The 26,622-nt window shown below is 43.1% G+C and overlaps 1 protein-coding gene across 1 annotated transcript in view; it reads right to left on the reverse strand.

The window, feature by feature from the left end:
• gpr158b (G protein-coupled receptor 158b) overlaps window positions 1-26,622 on the reverse strand; it is a 70,066-nt gene that overhangs the window by 6,611 nt on the left and 36,833 nt on the right. The window contains exons 6-9 of the mRNA XM_086172352.1: window positions 19,388-19,497; window positions 18,014-18,252; window positions 9,313-9,451; window positions 3,472-3,577 (exon numbers count right to left, since the gene is read on the reverse strand). Coding sequence (XP_086028478.1) covers window positions 3,472-3,577; window positions 9,313-9,451; window positions 18,014-18,252; window positions 19,388-19,497 — 594 coding nt within the window. The remainder of the gene's footprint in view (window positions 1-3,471; window positions 3,578-9,312; window positions 9,452-18,013; window positions 18,253-19,387; window positions 19,498-26,622) is intronic.

Genomic DNA, 26,622 nt, shown 5'->3' on the forward strand with positions numbered 1-26,622 from the left:
CGATGAACCCGGACGTTGCTTGCACCACGACCGGTTGGTCTTCTTCTCCTTCTCCACACCACCCCCAAACCTTTCCTCCACCAGTACCAACCTTACTTGCGCGAATTCCTCCACCTCTTTTAGATGCTCTGGACTGTTGACCCCGAGCACTTGAGACTCGCCATCCCGCAATTCAGTTAATTATTTTTGGACAAATGAACCGACAGTTCATAAAAAGAGCAGAATACGGATGAAGAAACTTGTTTGTTTTTCATTTTCTAATGAAATACAAAATAAATGCTGCATGTTTTTACTCTAATTGCACATTCTGGAAATTTATAATGGGTTCTTGCTAAGTTCGGAGAAGATTCGGGTGGATCAGCTCCGTATGCGGGGACGACCCTAAACAATTATTAACAAACTCGCTTTATTTTTGTGTCGCATCCAGTGAACTGAGAGAACCGAGATCGAGTTCAAAAGCCGAATAATCATAATAAAATACATCATCGCTTTTTTTTTTTTTTTTTAATTATAATTATTTGACTCGTTAATTTCCCCACAATTTAAATATACAAACTGTGCATTAAAAAAAATCTAATTGAAGCAGTTCTGCTTTTGCAGACACTAATTTCCCACTTTTCTGAACGCCGAAATAAAATACGAAATGAGGACGCATCATTACGATGACGGTTTAGAAACTAAGTACGTGATCCGCGCAGAGCCGCCTTCCCCTGATTTGATTATCGAGACCAAATTATATAGTTTTGCCGGAAGCCGCGGAACCTATGGGAGGGCAAATATTTTGCCCGGATTCATGAAACAGACGGCGTGTTTGAGATTAACATCCTCCCATTGTGCTTAATTATCCCGGTGTGCACGACTGACTTACACTTCTGAGGTGCCTAATTAAGAAAGAATGAAAGAAGGGAGAACATTGATGGCGTATTGAATTCTAACACAGTAGGAGAGTTAAATGTTTTCCATCAGACACATAAAGACCCCCCCGGGAGAGCTTAGCTAAATTACACTAACGACTAACAGAGTCTAAATGCGTTTTAGGCAACGGTAACAAATTCGTCTCTTTGGATGTGAGGGAATGCGGGAGCTCCGGAACGCAAATGTCCAAATAAACTCGCAGTATCTAATTTGTGGCGGAGGATCCGAGTTAAAGAATTGTATCCCGCCGAGTGCGGCATTAGGTGGAAATGTCCCGAAAAGAAGGATTTCAGATCTTGTGTATTTTTCTCGCACCGCAGGAATCCCATCTCACGCTGCTACAAGAGATAGATTGCATATTTGCCCACTGCGCCCCTGAGAAAGACGCAGATCGCGGATTTCTTAGCTCGGATACTCCCGATGCCTTCGGTTCAAACATGCCGAATCGATCCGTTCATTCTTTTCCCTTCATTTCCACCCTGCCCATCGCCCGATAAGAGGTTGGCAGGATTCGTCCCGCATCGATCGCCGGTCGATCGCGGGGCCAAATATAGAGAAATATAACCGTTGATTCTCTCGCTGAAGCATCATAAAGAGAAATACAACCGTTTCCTTCTCATTCACTCATTCATTCACATATCCGGGCAATTCTAACTGACCTGCTGTGTGTTTTTGGACAGGTTGAGGAAACCAGAGAACACGGTGGAAACCAACGCAGACGCGGTAAGAAAATTCAAAATCCACCTTCTTACCGTGAAACACCGCCTAATTGATTTTTTTAATTTAAATTAAAGCCACCAGTCATCATGTCAAGGATATTTAAAATCCTATGTTTTGGAATTTGGAGATACTCTCACCAAAAAATGTTTTGTCCACCCACCCACCCACCCACACACACACACACACACACACACACATATATGCGCAAGTGTGGGCTGGCTTGTATAATCTTCTTATGTGTTACAATACAGAGATTTTTGTCGTGTTTCGCTAATCTCCGGTGAAGTCATAAGCGAATTCTCAAGTCACATCACTAATTCGCCGTACCTGTTTGAATAGCTAATGCTATAATTATCTTGCCGGGGGCGATTAACAGTTTATGCCCAGACGTCCGTTTCTGGCAAGTGGATGATGTTCACATTCATTCACGTGTCTACGAACATATGACGGGTGCAGATTCGCAATCAGCATTGAGTTACCGTACTGGACCGTTTTGACGGCGGGAGAAGGACGACGTTTTCGACTAATGTCGCGGTTCTTCAGATGAGGCGAGGTGACACGTCGTTCTTATCTTCGAAGCATCGGCCGTCGAACCGTGAGACGACATCCGCGTCCGAATCAACGGTCGTTAGGTTGGCTGTTGTCGTCGGTCTTCCCGGAAAGCGAGTCAGGACGCTTCGCCGAAGAACAAACTCTCCCCGTGGCACAAAGTAATGGATTCCGATTCGTCGCGCAAAGCGCTTAATTCTTCCGAGAACTACTAAACTCTCATTATCTTAGAATTCGTCCGACGTTGACGCACAACTTTTTGTTCCGTCTGTTTCATATGCACCGATGGAACCGCCCGAGGTTTAAACAGCACACGGTGTATTTTTCCATTTGCCAAAAGTTTCAGGGGAAGCGGTAGTGACAGCGGCGGGGAGGGCCGGGGTCAGAGGAAGGGCACCGGTTATTAATAAATGTAGATTCTCCGGCGAAACCTCGAGAGAGCCGGGGAAAGCTTCATTGTACGAGAAATTGTTTTAAAGAAAGAAATAAAAGATCCTGCTTTTTGCAAAGCATTTAGCCCTAAATGAGCTCTTGAGGTATCGAACCGCTCGAGTCTTAAGAGTGCGTCGATCCGAGGGGAGAAATAATGGCAGGGAGACAAAGAGGAGACGCGTCCTCCAAACACCCAATGACAGAAAATGATACCGATTAGATCAGACAGTGATTGAGCTCGCGGAATCTCATCGGGGACGAGCTCACATCTCTCGGCCGACGGCAGGGCACCGCGTTTCCTGGAGACGGCAGTGCGAAAGAAATGAAATTGACCATCAAGATATTAGGCGACCGGAGAAAGTCATCGGTGCGGCGGTGAGATATTGGGCTTGTGGGAGCCTTCCGTCGGCGGCGTGACGCGGCAACAATCGCACGCTTCCGCAGGTTCATATTGCGACCCTAATCCCGGCGTGCACAACCACAAAATTGTGCACTATATCTCTCGATGCCTCCGGAAGGCCGGGGCTCCGACAACTCTGTGTCCCCTCTGACCACATTGCAGGGAAGAGAGCATTTTTACAGCTTTGTTTTCTTTAAAACAGACGACTGAGTCTTTAAAAGGAATGTTCGGTACCTTTCTAAGCGATCGGAGTCTTGACAATTCCGAAGTTTCGCGCCCATTAGAGGCTCGGGGTCGCTCCCTGGAGGCCCCCCCCCCCGAGTCGTTCGTTAGTTGGAAGTCGGTCTTAGTCAGGGGTGTGGATCTCCATGACAACAGCAACACAACGGCTTGCTTTTTTGACCAATTATCGCAACCGCTCAGAGACCGTAAGCGAGTGGGACGATGCGAGTTACCTTCGGAATGAGCAGCAGACCCAGAGTCACCGTGACGGTCAGGTGGGTGTGGGCGAAGAACAGCATGAGCATCCAGTCCGGATGCAGCCCCGGCACCAGGGAGAACCTGCAGGGGGAACGGCAACAGGAGAGATCCTCGTCATTTAACTTATCAAATGTCGTGTTTGAAAGCAAGTCGAACGCGGTACTTTTCGTGTCTGTCAAATAAGCCCAGACAAACAGAGACATTAAAAGCGGCACTGAGCGATTCTCCGGATGAGGAGGGCAGAATGAAATACCATTATCCAGAGGCAATTTTCAGCTTCTAAAACATCAGCCGCAAAGAGGCATGAAAGCAAAACTGTGTGAAGATTATAAAAGAGCTGGTGGATTGGGGCAGTTTGCGTTCTTTTTTTTGAGGAGTAAAGATTTGTTTAACTCGGGACCGACTGAAGTGTTGTTATACCGTGTTAAAATAAGACATGTCTTGAATGCTATAGAAGGCACGGATAATTGCCAGGACAGAGGAAAAAACACACTTTTTCCCCTCTTCAATTTTTTTGTTTGTCTCTGTGATTGGTTCAATTACAATGTATGAAATTGGCATTTTTGTTGATTAAACCTCACACCCTTTTTTCCGTGTTTTTCTGTTCGGATCGCAGAATAACCATTGATTATTCTAACTCCTATAGCTTTCTTCTTTTCTTTTTGGCTTTTCCCTTTAGGGTAGGCCACAGTGAATCAACCCTCTCCATCTAAACCAGGGGTGTCAAACTCATTTCTCATGGCGGGCCACATACGGCCGGTCAAGTGGGCCAAACCATTAAAATGATAGCATACTCGGCAATAAATAACCAAAATATCATGTCTTTCCCCTTTTTTGGTGTAAAGAAGTACAAGGACATTACAAAAATCTTGCAATTTAATGAACAATCCTTTTATGAAACATCTCATGAAACAACTCATATTTCCTTAGACAAATGTGTAATTTACTTTCATCATTCACATGCATGCATTGCAACTGATCCCACCGATCGTACAAAGGCACAAAACTTTAACAAGTAATTGGTATTGAAAAATATAGTAATGCACTTTAAGATTAAATGATACTTATATCAAAAGGGATTTTCAAACCATTTACACATGTGCGTATAAAATCTAAATTGAATCCCTACCTACACCCTACAAACTAAAGAGAGTGCCATTATACGTGCAAAGAAGAAAGTATTCACCTTCACTGAAAATGTATGGAGTTGCATGAGCAGTAGAATTCCATCATATTCTTTTGTAGTGAAGCTGCTGACGAACATTAAATCGCACATTTTCACCAGCAATTAGGTAGCCGGCTTTTACCGCTGCTTCACTAATTTCTCGGCTATGGGTGAAAGTGGACCGCTGTTTCCTCGGACCCGCCAGCGATTGGTTGATCTTATCTTTTCTCAGTTGTCCTTGCGAGCTGTCATATTTTTCACCGTGATGAGTCTCGTAGTGGCGCCGAATATTATATTCCTTAAATACCGAAATTCGTTGCAAACACACCAAGCACAAAGGGTTTCCCGTGCGTGTCCGTAAATAAATAGTCCATTTTACTTTAAAAATTCTACACTCTCTATCTACTTTTCTTTGTTTTGATAACGACATTTGGCTAATGAGGGCGTAGGAGGTAGAGGACAGGGCAGAAAAACGTCGTAACAAGCAACAGATGGCGTATTGATAACATCTGCTGATTGGTCTCTCAGTGATGCGGATTGTCTTCTACTCTGAAAATAGTGCGCCCCCTAGTGGAAAATTCTTGATTTGTATTTAATTAAAAAAATGAAATTGTTGTCTTTTATGCATTTTTTCACTTTCAAATTAACCTGCAGGCCTGATCGAACCTCCTTGCGAGCCGGTTTGACACCCCTGATCCAAACCTATTCTCTGTATCCGCCCCTTCTTCATATCCTCTCTCGCAACGTCCTTAAAATCTTCTCTTAGGTCTTCCTCTAGACTAGGGGTGGCATTATCTTACACGTGGATACACTCGGTATCATATTAATTGAACAAAATGATAATTGCAATTTAAAAATTTACAAGTTTTGGCACTTTATTTTGACTTTAACATCATTAATGATCATATAAATGTACTGATGTTATTTTGTATGAAATCATCCACACAAAATGAAACAAAAGGAAAAAATCAGGCGTTTTTAAATTCAATATTGATTGAAAATGCATAGAAAAATATTCCTCTCCTTTCCAGAGCATACCTCCACCTCTTGAGATTTGAGTTAACCTGTTCCCTGCTCTCACTACAGGTCATGTTTCTGCAAACAAACTCCTATAGCACATTATGAAAAATAAATGGATACATACAAGTGTGTATATCTCTGTATACACACAACTCTGACCGGCCTGAGGCGCATCTGTGCCGCTACCACAACCTCACGATCTCACCCCGAACTCTGACGCCTTTTTTTATCCTTGTCGGTCCCGGTCCTCACGCATCCTGTCTTATTATGTTTATTTATCTTGTTCTTGTCATTGCCATTGTCACTCTTTTTCATTATCGTTTAATTTTAGTTGTCTATTTTTCACCCTTAGTGTTCCGTTCTGTTGTCCATTCTTATCCCTGATGTTGTTCCTGTTGTTGTTCTACCTGCTGTCTATTTATTTGCGGATGTCTTTGCTATCTTCTGTCTTCTAATTGTCTTTCTATTTATATTTATATTCATATTTATTTTTGAAATGACAACTGTAACGCTGCTGTGACAAAATCATTTTCCCATGTGGATCAATAAAGTTTATCTTACCTTATATAAATATACATTTATATGTACACATTTCTCTCTCTCTCTACATGTATACGCAAGCTTGAATTCATGAATAACTGGAAGAAAGGATTTAATTTCCAATTCCCTTAAGTTGTTAATCAGCGTGGCAAAGCCCTTTGTTTTGTGCTGGCATTCATTAATTTCTTAATGACAGGGAAAAATGTCCAGATGTCCATTTAAAGAATATATAAATAACAGCAATATTGACGGACATTGACAACATGGACAAAAGGTCCTGTCGTTGAAGAAAACCGCACCTCAGCATTTATTATACGAGTCAAAGGTGTTCCTCAAAGATGTGTTCAAGGCCCCCGCTCTCATTCAGGATGCTTCTAAATCCTCATAACCCTCACTGTTACAATTACAACTGTTTAAAAAGCCATCAGAAACATAATCTTCTCCCGCTCATGTTGCTAAGTAGCCGATTCCACTGTTTTGACGCGAAGGGACGCGTGTGTTTTGACATATGTGAAAACATGTCAGCATGTGGAGAACAGATAATTTCACCGCCGACAACACCATAGTTCTTGCATTTCTTTTCTTTCATCCTCCTAATTGGAAGTGCTTCACATCCGCCGCCCCTGCTAACTTTATTTTTATAGTGCGCGGCAGGCGCCCGGGCTGCTCGGCGATCTGTCGTGCATCTTTTCCGCACAGCGGAGCAGCGAGAGCGTCTACCTCCGCCGTCGGAATGACAATTTAAATCGAGTCTTTAATATCGGCTCAGCGCGATTTATTCCCTTCATTGTGTCCTTTTATAATCACGACTCGTCATAATTGCTCTGCTTTCGGCTTGAGACGGTGGCAATTCCACAAAATCCTATAAAGGCTGTAACAAGTGGCTGCATTTTGGAAACATCGTGCACAAGAGCTCGAGGCCGGTCGCCCTCTTACATCCAAATCTATGTCGTTATTTAAGCGAAGGTTTTATAACTGAGGAGATTGCAGCTTGCCAGTCATGCAATGCATGCTTGCGGGAAAAAGAGTGAGAAAGAAGAGGCGGAAAGAGCTCAGGCTTCGGAGTTTCTTCCACCTTTTTTTTTTTTTTTCCCTTAAGGTCATTTTCCCGTTACCATCATTCTTACTAATAAACACATTCGTGTTAGTAATTAATTTAGACATCTAAAAGCACGGCGGGTATCGCCGCGACGACCAACACACACACACACACACACACACGCGCGCGCACGCGCGCACCGAGCCTTATCTCTGGACCACAGCAGCTAACAGGCTGACTTTCCAGCGGAAAAAAAGAAAAAAAAAATTCTAATAGCTAATTCCCAAGCAAGTGAGAACCATTTGATTTATACGTTTCACACCATCAGTGAAGGTGCACCTATTGGCTCTTTCAGGGTTCGAGCAGATTAGAAGAATGCGATATTTTCCCTTTTGTTGTGCCGGGCACAATAGACTGCTTATTCATTGCCCAAGTGAAAGACCATTCAATCACAAACAGTTTTATCAGACAGAGTAGGACAAATGGAAATGTTTGCCCTCAGCTCCTGCAGGCACTCTATAAGAATCACCTGACCACTTCTATTCAGTCACATGGAGCAGAGGCTGGCAAATTTTCGAAGGGCTGCTATTTATTTTAACCTAATAAGGGTCTCAGGAACAAGCGAACCCGGGGAATAAAGCGAACAGGCATAAATTTAACAGCCTCGGGCTAAACTGGAGGACAAATCAAGAGTGAAGCAACTGCCCTGAGAGGCGAGTAAGACAAAGGAACTATCAAGGCCCGAGAGAAATGCGACTTTTTCCCCCGTCTCGGAAGGACGGGCCCCGCGGCGGGATATTATCACAATACCTCTATCGCGGTATAATGCAATTCATTACCTTTATTCAGCTCAAAATATGTCCCCGAAGGAAAAGTTTGGCGACATCCGCAAATCCTTTATTCCGTCGGGCCGGCCCACTTACGCAAGGAGACATTCGTCAGACAATTTTGTATTTGAGAACAGCGGCGCATCGCATACTCCGGGATAAGATTTATTCTTTTTTTTTTTTTTTTTTTCCCGTGTACGCGCCGGAGGGAACGCCAGGAAGCTCACGAATCACTCGGGGAAACCCGGACGGAGCGGAGGGATGTTTTGCTGGGAGGAAAAAAAAAAAAAAGATATCAAAACTAGAAGGCAAAAAGAGCCCGGATAAAAAGTTGGCTCGTCTGCCCGCCGAGGGGTTTAAATAAGTCGGCTGTGGCTTTGCCAACACCGAGCTGGCAGTCTCGACTCCAGCGTTTGCTGATGTGCGAGACATAATCATTGATGTTTGGACTCCTAAATATCAAAGATGCTGGAAATGTTCAAGATGGAAGTGGATTAGCGCAGCGGGCGGGAGAGATCAAATTTCCCCGTGATCAGATTTCGCCTCGGAGTTTGCACCGAGGAGAACTACATCTGCTTTTCTATCGTCGCGAGTTAGTCCACATTTAAAGATGAAGATCTACACGAAAACCAGCTCTCCTTCCCTTTGTTCCTTTTAATGTCGTCTGTTCTGCGTCAATTATAATTTACGTTTCCCCCGTAAAAACAGATGCTGTCAAATATAAGCAATTGAACGTGATATTAAATCAATACTTGTTTAAAAGCCATAACAAAAATAGGTCAGTGGCATGACTTCCATTATAAACTGCCCCCGGCTTTGCGGTTAAACGTGAGGTTAAATTTATCGTTTATACAACGGGAAACATTCAGAAATGTGTAAATGGAGTGGTCATTCTGACGGAGAGCAGAGAAAGAGACTGCATAGGGGGGTTTATTTTGGGCTCTGGCACAGTGGATCTATGCTTCGTCTGCTCAGGAAAGACTTTTTTTTCTTAATCGCCTGCTTTCATGCGCCTCGCCGAGGCTCTCATTTTCCCCGACAAAGGGGGCGGGACGTCCATCTGCCTTTTGTCTGACACATTTAGCGCTTGTAATACCCACCAGAAACCGAGATGTATTTCTCTCATCGTAATTAAAACAACAACGACTTCAGCTCCCCCTCCCTGTTCATTGACCTCGCGTCGGCGCCGACGGCGGCCCCTTTCGATCCGGATTTCGCCGCCTACCTGATGATGTGGAAGATGGCCGATATGAGGAGCTCGTTGTAGATGGCCACGGCCATGTAGCGCGGCTCGTGGAAAGCCGAGTGGACGGTTCGGACGGCGTAGCACAGGTAGACGCCCCACAGCAGGAAGAGGAACTCGGCTGGGAATCAGAAGAAACAAACAAGGTCAAAAACAGGGTCGGTCCACATGCTTGATGTCCTAACCGCATTTGTTGTCCTAATTATATTCTCATATCCGCCGTGTGGCTTGGAGCGTGAAATCTCATTCGATTTTTAGCTTCGCTAAAACTATTAAACATGTCAGGGAATAATGCGATGTTTATATTATTGAGGGATGTGCATGAGATATCGATTTGGATGCCCCCGGAGTCTCGAAGTTGTAGCAGGCTCGTCCTCGATGTTTTTCCGCCGATTCCGGTCTTCACGCTCATCACAGAGATGTTCGAGCGGGAGCGGATCCGCCGCTTCATCTGCATCTCGTTTTTTTTTTTTTTTAATCTAAAATACGGAGGTTGATGGTAGACGATTTCCTCAAAAAAACGCGGCGGTTTGCAAAACACCAGGCCGTGAAGCTTCAGAAGGGGTTCTGCGAACGGAGGCGAATGAACGTCACCAGACATGCGGCGTTAATATTTATGGTTTATTTGGAAAAGAATATGCGTATGATTTCAAAGAAAATTGGCTGCACATTCAACTATTCATGCCGCCAAATTATATCATCATGTTCTCTTGGGTAAGAAGGAACTGGATGAAACAAAGCAGCTTGACAAGCCAAGTGGTTTGAATCACAGGGACATTTTTCTTTCTTTTGTTGAGTTTTTTTGTTTTGTTTGCAAAACTCATTTGTTTGCTGCAGCTTTTAGCATTTTTGCCCCGCTGTTTCAATTCAGACAAGCGGGCCTGTCTGTGTTGAGTCTGCATGTTGTCTGCAGGTTCTTCCTTTCACAATCCAAAAACATGCAGCGGCTTAATAGGAAATTTGGGAACAAGTGCCCCTCATGAGTGAATGATTGTTTGTCTCTATATGATGTGAATTAAAGAGTTAATATCTCTATACCAGGGGTGCTCAGTACATCGATCGCAAAGGTTATACGGGTGGATCGCATGATATTAAAAAAAATATATGTGGGTCAATTTTCCCTCTAATTTTTCATATGTCTGGGCATACAGACAACCTCCCTGAGCGCACTGGGAACAACTGTGAGCAACATTAGATCTGCACGCTGTGGCCACACACCAGTATCACACCTGGGATCATAGCTTCCATTTAGTCCATATTTTTCCATCAAAAAACTCACTCAATTTTGGCTTCGCTACATGTTTTGCAGAGCAGATGTTTCTCACTCAAAAAAGAAAAAAAATCTCACCCAGTTTTACCGCTTGTTCTTCTATCTGCACGTACTCCGACAGCCGTTCCAACTTAAAAGAACCACATTTCTTTTTTTACTTTGGTTTTACTGCTCGTTTCGCCATGATAAGGGGTTAGCATGCTAGCATTAGCGTCACTCAACTCCGCCACACTGTTTTTATTATTTTTAAATAGCGTGTATGTACAGAGCACGTGTGCAGCAGTGACGTGCGGTTAAACGCTAAATGGGATTTTTATCTGGCGATTTTGAAAAAAAAAAAAAAAAACACTAAAAATGGTGAAGTTAGGTTGAAAATAAGTTTATAGTACAAATCACTGAATAAATAGAACCATTCAAATTATTTTTTTCATTTTACTTTTTTTTCTTTCCATGATGCCAGGTGAGGCCCGGCCTCACCTGCCTCTACTGACTGTAGGTCACTGGTGCGCAGGTACTGTCAAGGCCGTGATTGGCTGTGTAGCGTAATTGCATCGTATCGTATGATTGGCTTGACACCTGTCACTCACAGAGTTACGCAGCAAAATGATTCAGACAAAAATGTTACACATCTTATTCATTTGCACTGCGCTGGATCGGTTTTCTTGTGCGCCGAGTGTGCGAGCAGCGCGCAATTGCGCAACTGCGCAGTTTAGAGGGAATATTGATGTCAGCCTATCATCTATCCCGCATCTTGATTGATATACAGGACAGCCAGTCAGATGACATCTGATTTTTTTCTGACACTCAGGTCACTGCGCATGCTCAAGCAACGGCGCGAAGTGCAGGAAAGCTAACAAGCTAGTAAGCAAGCCACCTCCAATTATTAGCCCTCGTTTTTTTTCTCTTAAACTTAAGAAAGGGTATAAAATGAATGGGGGAGCTGGACCAAGTAAGAAGACAAAAACTTATCGCTTTCATGCGAAATGGGGGGAGGATTTTTTTTTTTTTCCGCGATGACGTTTTCGAAGTGCGTTTCCCTCATCTGCCGCTCTACCATCGCAATACCAAAGAAGGATAATCTGGAGCGGCATTTTAGGACCGTTCGCGGAAAATACGACACGGACATCCCGCCGAAAAGCGAGCTGAGAAAGAGAAAGGAACTAAAATCTCAGTTGTCTGGACAGCAGTCACTTTTCACACGGCCTACTTTCTAAGCGAAAGCTGCGACCCAAGCATCATCCAGGTGAGTCACGTCATCATTAATAACGCCGGCTGGAAGCAGCTACTGTCCGGACTATGATTCAATTCAGTGCAAGTCATCAGAGTGAACTTGGGTAATGACAAAAAATGTGCATAATTATTTGGTGTTGTGCAATATTGGCTCATGCGGTTGTGCAAGGTACATCAACATACATTAAACATATGAAGAATATTTTGCATTTTTGTTGTGGGTAGATCATTTTGACTTGGTCATTTTATAAATAGCTCCCATGCTGCAAAAGCGTAATCCCCCTGCTCTATATGATGTTTGGATGACAGGGTGAATGCGTCGATATGTCTATATATTGGCTAGCGGTGTCGTCCAATGGTGCTCGAGCGGTGCTGCTCAATGTATACTGCACCTCTCAGTGCAGGATAAGCACCACGTAAATGAATGAATGAGTGTTTTTGAGTACAAGCATTGCTTGAAATGAAGTTTCCGCAGTGGCCCTGCAACATGGCGATAGTAACCAAAGTTGCATGTATGCAGTGGCTTGACTCCTCTCTGTGAATCAAGCGAGTTTATATGGACACCTGAATGACTCAAAAGTCAGCACAATAGCAAAACACACCTCGTCTGTGAACTTTAAACTCAATTTCAAAGCAATTAGTTGTTCAAGTCAGCAGTCATTTTGGATCAGAGTCAGCATTATACCTTTTTTTTTCTTAAACATCCCGTACCTGCTGCTGCATAGCATGAAATACTCAACTCCCTCGCCCCTGGCAACTGACAACAAAATGGGCTTAAACTTTTCAACTTTTTCTTATTGTTGAGCTAAAGACGTTAGAAAAGCAAAAACAAAAGAGCATCACAGAGTGGGGCTATGGACGCTAAGGTACGGATGTTTGTTTTGAAGGAAGTGAACGGCGGCGCTCCTGCCAAAAGCTCCGTTGGCGTTTGAGTCCATAAATTCTTAGCAGTGATTAAAGGTCATTAATATGCATGAACGCTTCTCGTCGACTCTATAAATCTTTGGTAATTATATGGTACTTAGCCTCGGAATCAGGATCAGCTAATGCACGTTAATCGCCGATTCGACTGAGTTATTTGTTGCTGACATTATTGATTTATATTTATCGGTTCCGCTTGGCTTTTGTTTTTAATTTCGATCTGAAACGGGATGATTTATTTATTTTCAAGAGACACAGGGGTTCCTTTGAAAGAAAAAAAAACAATAAAAGAAACACAGAAAAGCAATTAAGTTAATTTTCACAAGCGTGACATGCACGTTTTTTCGCTGTGGTGTCGCAGGGCGTCTCCCGTCTTTCAGGGTGGCATCGGCCCCTGGGTGTGCTCTCACCAGCTGTCGGAGCAAATAGCAGCTCCCCCCTTATTCCCTATCTCATCTGGAGCGCGCACACACACATGCACACACACACACACACACACACACACACACACACACACACACACACACAGAAACGATGAGGGATTACGGTTCTAAGAGCGTTGTGTTTGTGGGATCATCCTATCTCTTCCCCCACACACACAAACACACACATTACATTCCCTCTGAGGATGTTTTACTCTGTTCTGTCTCCAGAGTGTCCTCAGCTGACCTCCCATCATCAGCTCGCTCCTCTTCTTCTCCCTGTCAAGATCCTACTCAGCCAGTGGTGGAACACTCCTCTTTGCATCATTGCCCACGTCCCTGCCAGCTTCATACTTCAGAGGCTGCACTCATGCGCTGTCCCTTCCACTTCTGTCTGCTTCTGTCCGTCTATCCATCTACCGAGCACTTTTCCGAGCGGTACCGAGCGTCTCTTAAGGATCCGTCCTTCCTCTCTCTCTGATCTCCCGACTTGAACGAAGGTGCTCGTCATTTCCTCATAAATTCCTTCAAGAATGCATAATTTAGGTCACAACTATAACATACGCACACTAGGACAAACCCACACAAGGCTATGTGGGTCTCCAGCTTTCAGCGATGCACCCACATTCGGTATTCGCTAAGAATGCTAAAGTGGAGGATTTTTAGAAAGCCTCCGAAAAGACATTTAAAAGTCTTACGTCCGACGCCTTCGTTGCAACCTGTTTTCTAAATATGACAATGAGAAATGCCCGTCGCCGTCCCCCGCAACGCACAACCTCTCGCCAGCCTCCGTGTCCTCAGAGGCGGAGGTAAAAATTACAGAGTTCAGGTCGTCATGCCAACTAGCACTGGTTGGGCTTAAGTGGCTGAGGTAAGGTAAATGAAGCGGGGACTAAGTGTCAGATCTCTTCCAAGAGGAAACAGTCAGTGCTGTCTTATTAGTCTGTTGATATTGCTTTGCAAAGGCAGAGGAAATGTGCAGGCCAAACAGTGCGTCATCATCATTATCATCATCATCATCATCATTATCATCGTCATCATCATCAGCAGAAGCGGCAGCAGCATCAGTATCACCGCCGTTATCTGCAAGTAATGACGTTTTATTAAATAGCTGTATTCAGGGCTATATTACAGTTTAAAAGGTTCACACTGTATTAGGATGATCAAGTAGTCCCTCTGAAACAACTGCTTTGCTCTTGTGCTGTTTTTTTTTAGTGATGTTTCTATGCAGTCCGATCCCTTTTTTTTTTTTTTTTTTTAAATGGCAGGATATTAGATGGAATTCTCACATACTGATGTGAAGTAGAAAAAAAATGAATAACAGGAAAAAAATGCAGCCGGGAACTGGAGGATGACAAAGAAACCCAGCTTTTGCAAGAATGTGAGCTAACCAGCAATTAAAGGCCTTTAAAGTTCAACACATAAAAGAGCCTTGAACCTGCAGCAGAAATTCCCCTTTTATTCTGCTTTGTAAATAAATAAGGGACCCGATGATACATCCTGCCCTTTGGAGGTGTTCTGCTTTCATGCTAGTGGCAGCAAAGTCACTACAAGAAAGGATGTACTCCATCTTGTTTATGAAAGCATCCCATTGTTAAGTTCGGTGTGCGGTATCATCCATTAAACCGTTGACGCGAGACCCCGGGAGACGAGCGTGGATCAAACCGTGGACACTATCCAATACGTTCCCCGCTGCAAGCGTTTAACTTCAGCTTCTGAGAACAACGGCGCAATAACGTCTCCTGGGTGAGCAGGTGACTCGTGCAGGATTGCTCTCAATTACTTCGAGGAGGAGAAGTTTGTTATTACTGTTTTTGCCGATTTTAGTCATTCATTCATCCTGTCATGGTGTTTTGGCCGTGTTGCAGCCGAAACAAATTTCATTCTTTATCTAATTTTAATCAACCTGCTTCTATCTTTTAGACACCTGAGGAAAAAAAAAAAACTGAACTTTGATATGTGCATTGTTTGAAACTGAACTTGCGTGTCACGCGTTTGAAGGTAGAGTATTGATCGTTCAAGCTTTTATTCTGGTGAGATGGAAGCACACCGCGAGCGGGAGCAGCGGGTTTCGTTTTTCGGGACCAACCTGAAAAGCCTCCGATTTGACATGATGTTTTATTATAGGATCATTTGTCTTTTGTGGCTTGGCTCATTTCTCATTGTCTACTCATAATAATATTCTTGTGTTTTACCATCTGTATTAAGTCACCCCATGTGTTCTAACACAGTGAGTGCTACTTACACATTTAATTGTTTATGTATTCATGCATTCATTCATTATCCACACAACTTATCTTGCACTCAAGGTCTGGAGGAGGTCCGGAGCCTCAACCGAGGGCCACAACCGTTCACACTCTCATTCACACATCGGCGCAATGAACATCTTTTTTGGGATGATGTTATAATCTGATGGTGTCTCACACAGCCTGTAGCCCAAGTTGACGTGGTGTTGTCAATGTCTGTTAAAAACGCCCGCCCAATAATGATTTGGTAATTTATATTTGAAGTCTGACGTTACATTTCAACGTCGACTTGCTTTTCGACGCTGAGCGAAAAAAAATCTGATCTCGACTCTTGATTCATTAGATGCCAAAAAATGTTGATAAAATGACGCGTGACGCGAAATTAACATTCCCCGCCGCTGGTTGTTACAGACAGCTGAAATTAATTTGACTATGAAAATCAGCGAAGTCGAGAATGTTAAAAAATATATATAATGAATAAAACACTTGCGTGATTTGACTTTACCCGGCACAGCTTTGGCTTTTTTTTTTCCCTCCACCAACCCACTACGGAGCACAGATGGCAGCAGTTTCAGTTTGCAGAATGCGTTTATGTTCCATTTAGTGTAATTTACTTTAGGGGAAAGGGATCCACAGTTTATTTGGCTCAATAAATGGCTCAGAAAAGAGACAGTCGGAGGAACATGTGCGTAATGTGTTGATTACTTTCGCTACCATGAATTATTTCCTCGTTCCAAACACACTCCCCAAAGACATGCACAGACATGATAAAAAGAATGCTAAAAAAATGTAAAAAAAAAAAAAAAAACAACTCAAATTTTGGCAAGTTTTGGGGTTAAATGTGGAGCGGTTTTTTAAACAAACTAAATGTTTGTGGACAAAACTAACTTTAAGCAATAAGGAAGGCTTACGTTTGGAGTTGCAATGAAGCAGATACCAAGTGAATTGTTGTTTTTTGGGACTGGAACCTCCAGTGATGCTGGTCCAATCCCAGCTGAAGTTAGGATTTTATCATCCCTTCATTCATTTGTTCATTATCTATATCGCATGCAGGGGTACTGGCAAAGGGGGGGCTTAGTCCAGTGGCCTCTGAACGAGAGGCGGTGTTCGTCCTAGATCGGACACTGGCCGATCACAGCACCGCAGACATATTGAGAAATACAATCATTCACTCTTTCATTCATACTTCCGGGCAACTGTGGGTCTCCGATGAATCTCCTGTTTGTTTTTGGTCTGCGGGAGGAAAACAAACAACCCGCAGGAAACCCACGAAGATGGAGAGAAGAACATGCAAACTCCACACAGGAAAGGTATGGAAATTGAACCAGGGACCCTCTAGTTATGGGGTATAATTGCCAACTGCCGCACCACCATGCCACCCTATTTTATAGTTTATATTATTGTTTTTTTTTATTTGTTGTAGTATTATCATAGTTGTTGTTTTGTTGATGTTTTTATTTACTGTCATTACTATTGTGGTTGTTAATGTAATTATTGTCATCGTGATCACCATTATTATTATCATTATTATTATTATGTTTTTGTTAATTTCATATTTTTGACTTTAAAACTCCCTTGGCATTAATTAAGTCCCTTGGTTATTGTTGTTGTTATAATAATTATCATCGTCATCTTCATCTTCCACACTATTATTATTGTTGATGTTGTTGTTGTTAATTTAATATTTTTTGACTTTCAAAATTCCCTTGGCATTAATTAAGTCCCTTGGTTATTGTTGTTGTTATAATAATTATCATCCTCATCTTCATCCTCCACATCATCATTATTATCATTATTATTATCTTTATTGTTGTTATTGTTATTGTTGTTGTGTTGTTGTTAATTTAATATTTTTTGACTTTCAAAACTCCCTGCTATCAATTAAGTCCCTTGGTTTCTGTTGTTATTTGTTGTTGTTATTGTTGTTGTTATAATAATCATCCTCATCCTCAACATTATTATTATTATCATTCTAATAGTTGTTGTCGTTGATTTAATATTTTTTGACTTTCAAATTTGTTGCTATTTGTTGTAATTAATAAAAATTATCATCCTCATCCTCCACATCATTATCTATTTGTTTGTTTGTTTGTTTGTTTATTGGGGACTGTCAAAACTCCTTCTGTATTAAATGAGAATTTTTCTTTTACAACTGTTTCCCAATGCAGGGCTGCACTCAATACAGCGACGAGGACCGGAGGCGTGCAAGTTGGGTTAATTGGAGACCAAAGCGCGTACGTGTGGTTGCGAGTGTGAACGGGGTAAGTGGTAAAGATAATGGATTTTTCCACACGATGACTTAGGGCAAGGGGAAAGAAAGTTAGAATAAAATAAATGAGTGTCATACTATTAAGACCCTCTCTCTTTCAAGAGCACTGCATTACATTGTTCCTCCATAAGTTGTGAAAATCATGAGTGAAAATGTAACATGTTAGGCTTTGGTTGCAGCGTTCCAACGCTGATGTGGCACCATTGATCTGACTTTTACACAATACATTCATATATGTATGGTGATGCCATAATGGTAAATAGCATATTTAGTGATTTACCATTAATTTAGCTTTTCTTATCCATCACCACACAAATCCACTCACCAACTGCCATCATGTAGTCCCATCGGTCCAGCAGGCACATGCTGAACTGCAGCCCCTCCGGGGTGACGCCCGCCGTAATTAACGCTCGACTCAGCTCGGTGTTCTGACACACGGCAGACGTCCAGGCCACCAGGAACCACAGCACCACCAGCAGAATTACCGCCAGGAGACGCAGAACCCGCCAGCTGGTCATGTAGGGCGTCCTCTGGGCCGTCCGAGACAGGAACACCTTCAGCACTCTGGATGGACGGGGAGGAGAGGACGATGGGAGCAGATGGCCGAAAACATTACCGGCGGCGGGCTGAATTCTCTCCGTCCAAGCTGGTCCTCCGCTCTCTCATGGCTGTTGTTCTTAAAAACACGCAGACTTGAATTAGAAAGAGCACGGAGCGAAGGCCTTATTACTTCATTCATGTTCTTTATGGGATGCGCCGGCTGCTAACTTGCCTTGTGCTGAAGGGAGACGCGACGAGGAGGCAGAGAGAAAAGAAAGAACGCGACAGGGGCACCCGTATAGTTTTGTCTTGGTTATTCATAATAAGACGGATTTAACTACCCGGAATTTTCCTATGCGGGTCAGCATTTCTTTCTTTTTCTTTTTTTTTTTAATATTCATTTATAAGCCGCACGGCATCGGCTCTCAGCCTGCCCGCAGAAGACAATGCCGCCCCTGTACAGGGAATAAACAATGCAACACATCAGTCAGAATAGGTTTAAGCTGATGGAAAAAGGGAAAGAGAAGGAGAGCAACGGGAAGATTAAATAAAGTTCACCGTCGAAACTAGACACGCGGACAAACAGTCATGTTTCTGTTTACTATCTTATCTGCACTTCATCTGCTCTCGCCCAACCAGACTGTGACGAATCTATCCCAGCTCTGGCAAGTTCAGCGGGCGCCGGGCCGTAAGAGCTTGTCCCCTAGGGCACACTTCACACCCCGCCAGCTGGGAAGAGAATCAAATCGGTAATTTTGTAATTTTGCCAGGGGAATGCTCTGGTTGGCCTTTAACCCCTTTGCAATTCCTCTGCAAACCCAATCTCCATCTTTGAAATGCTTCTCCGGGGAAGAATGTATCTGACATGAGAGGAGGATAGAGCAGGTTAGACGTGTGTGTGTGTGTGTGTGTGTGTGTGTGTGTGTGCAGAATGTGCTGGATCATGTAGAATTTTGCCTATGCTTTTGTTTATACTAGCAAAAGTGCAAACAACCCATGACCTTTGACCTCATTTCTATTTACAGGTCCGTCTACTCTAGGGTGGTTTTTAATGTTTTCAAGGATTTTTAGCTAATTTCTACTTCATTTTCATGTTTTTCAGTATCACACCCCTGCATTGTGGTGATAAGTGGTGTTTTTGTCACTTCTTGTACTATACCTGTAGAGCTTGAGGATGACGGTGCCGTACATGATGGCAAAACCCAGCAGGCGGACCCACCTCAGGAGGATACAGCGAAACACGCTGGGATGAAAATACAGGATCATCACCTACAGGGAGGCACAATGGTGTCAGTATTCACACACGCTCATGACAAACACACACACACACACACACACAGCTTTATTTCCCCCTCAGCCGGCAAATCACAGGCTTCCAGTCCTGTCATGTTCCTCAGATTCCTATGAAAATGAACATGTAGAGAGTCTCCAGAGTGAAAGAGTCGGAGATGGAGGCAGATCTGGCCTTGCAGAGATCCTCCCGCCCCCTCAGCTCCCGCTGACATCTCTTAGCTGTAATAAATCCACTGCCAGGACACTTTAGACAGAAGAGATTGAAGGCTTGGCATACATCTCAGCGGTTACAGTTTAATTTGCCGAGTACGTGTCCCATGAGCGTGTTGATTTGAATGCAGCATTGATTTTTATTGCCATCTGCAAACCCTCAAGTCTTCGCAACCGTTCCCTTTTTTTTTTTTTTTTTTCCTTCTTCTTCCCAATGTACGGTCTATGATTTGTGACAAAAACAGAATTTGCAAGCCAGTCAGCCTCTGCTTTTGCGCGAGCTTTTGTTTTGGAGTATTTCCGTCGAGAGACCGGCGTGTCACCGAGGCGAGCCCGGCACGCCGTGAAAATCAGAGCCCCCTCCACCCATTTGAGCTCCCATTACGACCGCATTTCATTTCATTAGTGTGCATCTCAGCAGGACTCTGCATGTCATATTCTGCATCGAAGATCCTGAGCAGTGACTCCGCTCTCATTTTCCACTGCAGCAAAGCCCTGGTTCCAATCACCCTGCAGATACGCATCTCCATTACTGTTAAAAGCGCGGGTCTTGCTCTTGAGTCGGCCCGGACTCGCCATGAAGATGTGCTCTGCATTGTTTCTCATAAAAATCGGTTTTTTGACGACGGTGATCCCAGCTTGCAGGATGAACCCAATCATATATAATTATGTCTGATGATTACAGCGATTATAATAAGGACCATCATTTTTCCTCCGCGAGGAAAATCTCTCCGTTAGTTCGAAAACAAGACTCTGCCTTTTTGGGAGGTGCCGGAAAAAAAAAAACAGGCCAAGGCGAGTGAGCGACGTGAGAGTAAAATCCTGAGGTACTTTCTCCACCACAAGAGTGCAGCAGATCTATGTTGCAGACCATCTACATGCATTTATTCTGATTATTGGGGCGTAGCGGTTAGCGCTGCTGCCTCTTCACAAGCCGGTCATGGGTTCGATTCCAAGACGGATGCCTTTCCGTGAGGATTTTGCACGTTCTCTGCTTGGGTTTCAACTCGGAGAAAAGTTTCGCATGACTGAGTGATTTTATTGCCGGTCTGGGACTCATTGTAAAATATAATTAGCAGTCCCGAGGGTGAGTGAATATGTAAAGTTTTAAAGACTTTTAAAGTTGATACAAAAGTTATCTATGAGAAAGTACTTCCCCTCTGTTTGCGCTCAGCTGTTAAAAGTCTAAATCTGCTTTTTCAACAAAGCCCGAGAGACAGGCTTCGCTCTTTGGCTGCCTAATCCCGAACTATCTCCGGAACACGCCGGGGAAATGAAATCTGTGTGTTTGGTGCAGGATAAAAATACCACAAGCGAGTCCACGGCGGGGTTTCTCAAGCGTGAGTCCACGACACCCTGGTGGTCAGCGGGTTACAGGAAATTGCACGGCGTGCTACCGCTGTGCATTTGATAAAATACATAAATAAATCCATTAAAATGGAGTAATGCAGTGCAATGTTTTCACGGACTCTGTATTTTCCATTGGAATCCCTGAATTCTCAATGCGGTTTCTCCCTCGGAAATCACTTTTCTTGCATTTTTCAGACATTTCACAGATCAACACCGATCAAAATCCCAAAAATCCATCCTTTAATCCAGTGATTATTTTCTTATTTTTTTTCCACAATGCGTTTTTTCTCTCGGAAATAATTTGTCTTGCACTTTTTAGACATTTCGACGATCGACACCAATCAAAATCCAAAAACCATAAAAAAAAAAATCCATCCTCTACTCCGGTGAATTATTTCAGGGTTGCATTTAAACCCACCAGGGCTACGGCTAGTTGTCTGCGATTCCCCTCCCCGTTGAGATGTATCTTTCAAATCACGATTACGATTTACGATTACGATTTCTACCAACAGCATCTGAATTCCTTGGAAACATGGCGGCGCTCGTGAAAAATCCAGCTTGCCGGGATCGCTGATTTAAAAAAAGGGTCTTAAAGGGTTGAATTTCAATGCGTGTCGCGCGTAACAACGTGGAAACAAGACCCAAACACATGCCGGAGAGATAAAGATGCCAGACAATGAGATGAAAGATGCTAAAAGAGGGTCAAGAGCAAATTCATCCAAGCTATAAAAGAATTAATAAGGACATCTTATTAATAAATGATTATTGAGAACATCTTTTCTTTAACCTGCAGATTTACATCAGTTGGGAAGGATTAGAAATAAATCATGGTGATAAGTGGTTGGGATTCTGGTTCTTGGGTTACAAAGGGGTTTCTGTAATTTCCAGATTATTAGCCACGTCTTTTTCCACACGCGCTCTTATCACTGCAGCCAAACATTGATGCGGCTAACGGATGGATTTTTACAGGCCAACGAGTTTCATGCAAAATATTCGCCTCGTCACACCAGACCAATGATATTACACATAGACACCGCAGAACACAAATGACATTGAGAGTGACGACGAAAGAGAGACTAAGGAAGCGTGACGGAGGAACTCGGAGGCTGGGTGATTCCGACACTCAATAAGACGACCAGCAGTTTTAGTGGACACAGAATAAAGATAAAGATAGAGATCAATGACGTTTACTGGTAGGCTACTGTCTTTTTTTTTTTTTCTTAACGACCTGTTTCAGGCAGTGTTTTGAAACAAGCATTTTGGTATGTATTTGATTTCCATGTAACATCTTTATACATGTTACAAATGGACACTTATAAACAAGTGCAACCCATATATGCACAAATTATTTTTTTCTACTCGTATTTAGTGGGTGCAGCTTATATTCGGGCGCGCTCAATAGTCCGAAAATTTCCATACCAGTGTTACCAATTCTGCATTTGTGCACCATGCATTTGCATATTTACACAACTTGCGTGAGATTAAAACACGATGTTAGGGTAACGGCTTGGGTTAGTCTCATGGTTTAAGGTAAGGGGGGTTTTAACCGTGATCGTCAACATTTTCAGTAAGATGGAGTGAAGCAAATTCATCTTTGTAAGCCTTTACAATGGATCCATTCCTAAGCTTGTCTAACTTTCAGTTGCAGAGTTAATCTACTTTTGATGAAAAATGGAGATAACGTCAGTGTTTAAAGAGGAACAAAGCTTTGGTTTGACCACTTCATGGATCTTCCCATGTAGAAACAAGCATTCAGCAAATGCATTGGACCGTCGTTTATCAATTATCATCGGTAAGCATTTAATGTCACACGTTATTTGACAGCTGGAGGTCACAGTTTATGGACCTCGATATTTACCGCATGGCTTCAGACTGCTGTATGTGCGGTATGAAAGGGTGGGAGGGTGCTCTCTTAAAACCAGGAGACAGCAGTCACAAAGGGTAAATAACACCTGTAATATTATTTTTTCACTTCACACAAAATCATATCCGCGTCTACTGTAATTGGTATTCTGATCAATACCAAATCTGGATGGGCAGATACTATACTTCGTGTGGGTTTTCTTCAATTTCTGCGGTTCCTTCCCACAGTCCAAAAACATACAGCAGGTTCATGCCCAGACGTGAATGTTTGCATGTCTCTATGTGATTGACTGACAACCTTTCCAATGGCAGTCGCGATTGGCTCCTGCCTAGCATGAACAGGATAGAGAATGAACAAATTAACACCATTTTTTTAATTTTTGCATGTCCGTCTATTTGCTGCGTCTGTGTATAAATGTGCAGTTTGCCATCGAACTGTAACCGGTGCGTAGGAAATTAAACGTATTACCGTCCTTATCAATTACTGCAGGGTTTGCTTTGTGCCGTGATTCAATGAGAAGGTATCAGCTTTTTTCAAACAGCGGCGAGAATGTAAATCGTGTCTATCACACAAACCACCACCCGTGATGCCATTCGCTTCGATATGTGTATTTTGCTGCCTTGTAAAAAGCTACGCTGATAATTATGACAGCAGTGGAAAATGACTCGCTCTTCCAGTTCAGTTCCAGTGCTGAGCGACACTAAGTGACAGGAACCAAGAAACATTTCAACTTCGGGATTTTCAAAGTAGAATTAAAGTCTCACCGAAGTAATGCATGTCGTAGAAATGATTAGAAAGCGTGTTTCTCGCCCTATTTTTATCATCTTATTCCCGCCATCTTTTTTTTTTTTTTGAACAGTCAGCAACAGTTTCCTCCATCCGCAACCCTTGCCTGAGCCTGGCAGTGTCAGAGCCTGTCATTGGTATGCCAGTCATGAGAGCGCGGCAAGCCAAGTCCATTTTATACCCAGGAGCAAGAATTATAGCTGTTCCTTCTTAATGCTCCACTTTCGGCTCTGAGTCACCGCCGCGGCTCGGGATCTGATAAATTACTCGGTTATAAGGGAGACGGACAAGGTGTGCATGAAAAGAGGTTTCATTTGACGTATCCATTTTCGAGAGAGAGAAAAAATTTAAATAAAAAAAAAAAAAACAATTTAGACGCAAATCAGATTATCACGGAAAGAATACATCAATCACAGTTTGAACACTTAAAACTTCTTAGGGCATATATCTGCCCTCCCTCTGAGACCTAGATGAGTGTTTCCCTTATTCCTTCTTCTTCAAGTCTTGTTCTCATCCACACGTGGATCGGTATTCACACACGTGGCACCGCGAGGCGAACCTCTTCGAGGGCTCGCAAAAGGGCAAAGAACCACATCGGTTGCAATAAACACAGAGATAATGCAGGTGAAAAGAATATCCTGGGCAAAGATACTGCGGCAAACGTTATTGTCCTTAGAGCCACCAACGTGCTAACGTGCTAAAGTGCTACATCTCAGCTCTAAGGTCATTAGGTACAAAAAAATCCACTGACAGGTTTTATACAAAGTGCGATACAGAAGGCCGGCATTAAGTTTTAATGACCAATTCAGCGACTGTAATTGCCTGAGCTGTAAAACAATATCCGGTTTGTATTGTTGTTAATATTTTCTTTCAATCCCCCGAAATTAGCCTGACAAAAAAAATAACCCGCTGAAGTAAATCATGCGGGATCGATAAAAACTGAGCATTACAACTCTCGCCGGGGGAGTTTTAGCGGTGTTGTCTTGCATTCGCCAGTAAATCCGTCAACATTAAATAGATCATATAGCTCCTTCATAAATCATATATCTTCATATTATTTGCATTTATTTCTACACCCTAAAACTCTACGGCAAGAGATAAGCCTTGCCTTGACACACAAAGTTGCCAAAGTTGTTGGATTAGTCATGCTTTCCTCAATACTTTCCATGGAAACAGCTCACCACGTTACAGAATTCATTTCTGAAACCTTGCTTTCCTTGTGGTCAAGCAATCACATAATAATAAAATGCAATATCAAGAGTTTTTGATGATTTGTTTTCTTCTAAAATTTGTAGCAATTTCAAATTAAGTTTAATCACATTTCACTATCAACAGCAATTTGGTTCATTGCGTCTCCGCGCTCAGCAAAGGCGAACGATCTGGTCATTTTGATGAAATCATTCTGCCGTATAAAAACACCCCAGTGTTGTAAACATGGAATTTTCAAATGCGCTGATATGTCAGAACATTCAGATGAAATCGAGATTATTATAAAAGAGTCAACGCTATGACTTTTTCTCATTCTTTTTTTTATATAAACCGCATGCAGGGACGTCCAACCATTCACTCTGACTTTCACACATCATGCAAGGACATTCATTCATTTACATGTCATGTAGACACAATTATCCACTCTCTCGTTCTCATTTCATTGCAACATGCAACCAGTCACTCATTCACACAGAAATTTGGAAACGTGCAACCGTTCACTCGCTCATTACGCGTCATTTAGTCTTTTTTTTTGTGTTTCAGTGTGTGTCAAACTGATAAATCGGTCTCATTAAGCGTGTTTGTTTAAGCCGGATTTGTTTAGATTCAGGTGACGGCACCCCAGAATAAACCTCTTTTTTTTTTTTTTTTTTTTTTTTTCTTTCCACGAGGGAAGTCTAATTTATGCATTTGTGACAGTCCCCAGCTGTTCTCCGGGCGTAGGAGCATCATGTTTGCGATTCGTACAAATCATGCAAAGAGCAGATAAACGCACAGATGACAAAGGGACGGACCGGCGCAAAAAGACCAAGAGAAACACAGGGTCTCGCGCGAGTTCGTTTATTAACCTTAACCGTTATTTTCCTGCCGATTTGCTGGTTTTCTTTAATCACCTCAGTGTTTCTTAAGGGTCTTAAGGATCTGCATCCTTCTTCGCTTGGACTGAGGCGCAAACAGCCACCTTCCGTGGTCAGCGCGACGGACCCGTACAATAAATCACCTCCAAAAATGAGAGGCAAAAGTAGGCCATGCCGCGTCTTACGCCCACGTAGGCGAGAATGCAAATGCGAACACTTGCGCGGGAATCACGTGTAGCTACAAAGCCTCTCGAGCACGGCGATAATCCGTCCTTCATCCTGCCGAAACGTGAAGATAGACACGGATGCAAACGGTGTCGCGCCCTTTCCTTCAGCCCAACCTAAGCAGACCGAAGTCACGGGGGTCGCATTTCTATTTCGCCCTGAAGAAACGGTGGCCCTTCTGGTTTGCATCCAACCAACCGTGCCACCTCCATCAATTAATCAGCAGATGTATTTTTAAAACAAGTTGTGCTAGAACTTGATGGACTGTTTAAAAATGCATTGAGCAGCAGACCGGAGCACAGCTGCGCCGCGCTTAGCTGCTGAGGAGGCTTGCGGTGGCAGCGGGGAAAGCGAAAATAAAATTAAAAAAAAAACAGCTGCAACTAACGTAGGATTATCAAGGAGGTAGACACAAAAGGTGAGACGGAGAGAGGAAGGAGTGACAGGGAAACATGGAGGGGAAAAAGGTGATAGGCAATGCAGAATCCAAAGTGTGTGTGTGAGCACAAGAGTGTGGGGATATTTCTGGGGAGCTATTTTGGGCGCTTGAATTCTTCGTCGCGGATCCAGATCTGCTCGGAGCGTCGCGGAAGAACCCGG

Source organism: Fistularia commersonii, chromosome 25 (genome assembly GCF_037954325.1).
Source record: "Fistularia commersonii isolate RoL2024-O1a breed Wild chromosome 25, RoL_Fcom_v1.0, whole genome shotgun sequence".
Lineage (NCBI taxonomy): Eukaryota > Metazoa > Chordata > Actinopteri > Syngnathiformes > Fistulariidae > Fistularia > Fistularia commersonii.